At 44.0% G+C, this 2,500-nt stretch overlaps 1 protein-coding gene and 1 long non-coding RNA gene across 3 annotated transcripts in view; one reads left to right on the top strand and one right to left on the bottom strand.

Moving 5' to 3' along the window:
• LOC109509919 (uncharacterized) overlaps nt 1–861 on the top strand; it is a 96,960-nt gene extending 96,099 nt beyond the window's left edge. The window contains exon 4 of the long non-coding RNA XR_002167019.1: nt 800–861. This is a non-coding gene — a long non-coding RNA (uncharacterized LOC109509919). The remainder of the gene's footprint in view (nt 1–799) is intronic.
• pax2a (paired box 2a) overlaps nt 1–2,494 on the bottom strand; it is a 36,269-nt gene extending 33,775 nt beyond the window's left edge. The window contains exons 1-3 of one of the 2 annotated variants that reach the window (XM_019859849.1): nt 1,987–2,494; nt 792–969; nt 22–219 (exon numbers count right to left, since the gene is read on the bottom strand). In XM_019859849.1, coding sequence (XP_019715408.1) covers nt 22–219; nt 792–969; nt 1,987–2,029 — 419 coding nt within the window. In that variant the 5' untranslated portion in view covers nt 2,030–2,494. The remainder of the gene's footprint in view (nt 1–21; nt 220–791; nt 970–1,986) is intronic. The other variant, XM_019859850.1, reaches the window with a different exon arrangement.
• Nucleotides 2,495–2,500: the final 6 nt, after the last annotated feature.

The following is a 2,500-nucleotide window of genomic DNA, read 5'->3' as shown; positions in this document are numbered from 1 at the left end:
ATGCGAATGATCAGGTCGTACCTGTTGATGGACGACACGCTGGGCACGGTGTCGTTGTCGCAAACGCCCTCGGCCAGTAGCCGGTCCCGGATCTCCCAGGCGAACATGGTCGGGTTCTGGCGCTTGTACTCTGCAATCTTATCCACCACTTTCGGAGTCGCCACCTTCGGTTTGGAGCCCCCGATCACCCCCGGTTTAATACTGCCCGTCTCGTAGTACCTGCACACAGTTGCACGTTTAATATCGTCAACGATTCATCCACGTTAGCATTTTTTCCCCCTTTTTTTTTTATTTTTGCGGTTAGTGCATGGATTCAATTGTTTGTTTTTTTTAATCATGGCGCTGAGTGCATGGGAGTGGGTTTAAAAAAAGTGTGCATGCATGACATGCCACCATGACGTATTATTATTATTCTTCCTAAAAAAATAAAATAAAATAAATTTAAAAAAAAAAGCAATGTTTCTGACAAACATTCAGTGTGTGTGCATTGAAATACCTCTGAAATGCCTTCTGATAGCTGGGAAAAAAATATATTTCAAAATATTACCTCTCGTGCTCACGTGTGTTTGGAATGACACATCAAAGTGTTCCCGTTTCGAAAAGCTTCCCCCAAAAAATAGCAGTGTGCAAGCCAAAAATAAAATAAAATAATAACAATAATAAATAATAAAAGCTGCCTTCGCACTATGCTGAGGTTGGAATGGAGCTGCAAGATTGATGATTTTGACACGTCGTGCGTGCGTGCGTGCGTGGGTCCTTTTGTTCCATTTTTTTTTTTTTTTTTTTTTTACCTGCCGAGGATTTTGCTGACGCAGCCGTGACTGACCCGTAGCTGTCTGGAGATGTCACACGGCCGGACCCCTTGGTGTGCCAGCTCCACGATCCTCTGCCGCACCACGTCCGGGAGGGGCCGGCCGTTCACGAACACCCCACCGAGCTGGTTCACGCCGCCGTGCCCTGCGTGGGATACAACAGCGGCACCGGGGAGGGGAGCATAACATTACATACCTGAAGAAGGACTCACCTGCCTTCTTTAGGGCTTTTCAATTCGCGTTCGTCGGGGAAATGCAGATGCGCAGAAAAAGTCTCTTTTTTTTTTTTTTGTTATTGCCTGGTTCGGTCATATTTTCCGAGATCAGCTCGTGCGGTGCAACACATGTGGCGCGTCTTAGGTTTCGACCTGTTTAATTTTCCCTGCACGATTCCGGTAAATAATTAAAATGACCTTTGATCACTCATATTACAAACGCCGATAAATAATTGACGTGCAGGCCGGGGGCTCCTCTCAAGATGTATTTTGTTAATGCTTCAATTCTTGTTATTTTATTTCAGCACTGTAATGAGAAATTGTTTGGCATCATTTACACACACTGATCTCCGTAATGTGATGTCACACGTAATAAAAAAAGCTTTGTATTCAAATTGAGCACTTGAAAAAAATATGAAACAAAAGAGCCTTAAAAAAAAGTGGAATTTGTATTTTGGTGCTCTTGGAAGAATTTGTAAGATGTGAGTGATCCAACGTTGAATATTTTTTAAGGATGATTCTAATCATACTCAAAGGCTATTTTTAAAGGCAGAATTATGAGGCCAAAATGAAAAGTGACATCATCGCCGTTGAATTTCTGCTCAACATAATTCGATTTTTCGAACGAATTCTGCCATATTTTCATTGCTCTTTCAAGAAATTAATTGGACTGATTTTCTTTCCCTGCGCATCAAAAAAAAAGTCGAATCTCGACTTTTATCAATTCGTGTACAATATACGAAATAATCAACTTAGGTGAAAGCCAGCATTGTAAAATCAAATCAAATAAAATCAAATAGAATCTCACACAAACTCGTACAAAAAAAGATCCGGAGCTATTTCACCCTATAACGTGTTTTTGCAGCCAAACTCGAAGCAGCTTTTCATTTCAAAACTATCGCAGATTATTCTTTTTTTTTTGGTCTTCTTTTATTTGCGATATTTTCAAAAAGACTCACGGTGCATGGCGGAGAAGGGGTCTGCCTTGCAGTGAATATCCATGGGATAGCAGAGCAAAGAAAGGTAATCGACTGAGGTCGCCGTCTCGCCTCGATGGTGCAGCAGCCGTCAAAGAGGAGAAAATGTTCAAAAAACAAAAAAACAAGCCAACCAGTCCGTGTGGCCGATAGAGTCCGCGCGAGCTGCCGTAAGAGCGCAGCAACTTCTCAGCTCTTCAAAGAAAGAAAGAAAGAAATAATTCGTCCGTGTAAAAGAAAAGAAAAAAGAAAACAAAATAAAATAAAAACACAAAACGAGTACGTGGTTGGTGGTGGTGGTGGTGGTGGTGGTGGTGGGGCTGTCAGGTGCAGAGCATGACCCACGCGTGCGGCTGCGGCAGCGGAAAAGCGGACTTTCCTTCCACGCGGGTCCCGACCGAGCAGCCGACAAATCCTCCTCCGGCGGCGGCGAGCAGGAGCGACGGCGTGGGGTCCCCCCGGTGGCTGGGTCGGAGGAAAGAACACGGCCCCCCTC

This window comes from Hippocampus comes, unplaced genomic scaffold, assembly GCF_001891065.2.
Source record: "Hippocampus comes isolate QL1 unplaced genomic scaffold, H_comes_QL1_v1.1 scaffold64, whole genome shotgun sequence".
Lineage (NCBI taxonomy): Eukaryota > Metazoa > Chordata > Actinopteri > Syngnathiformes > Syngnathidae > Hippocampus > Hippocampus comes.
The sequence above is the reverse complement of the archived record's forward strand: the minus strand, read 5'-3'. Positions and strand labels throughout refer to the sequence as shown.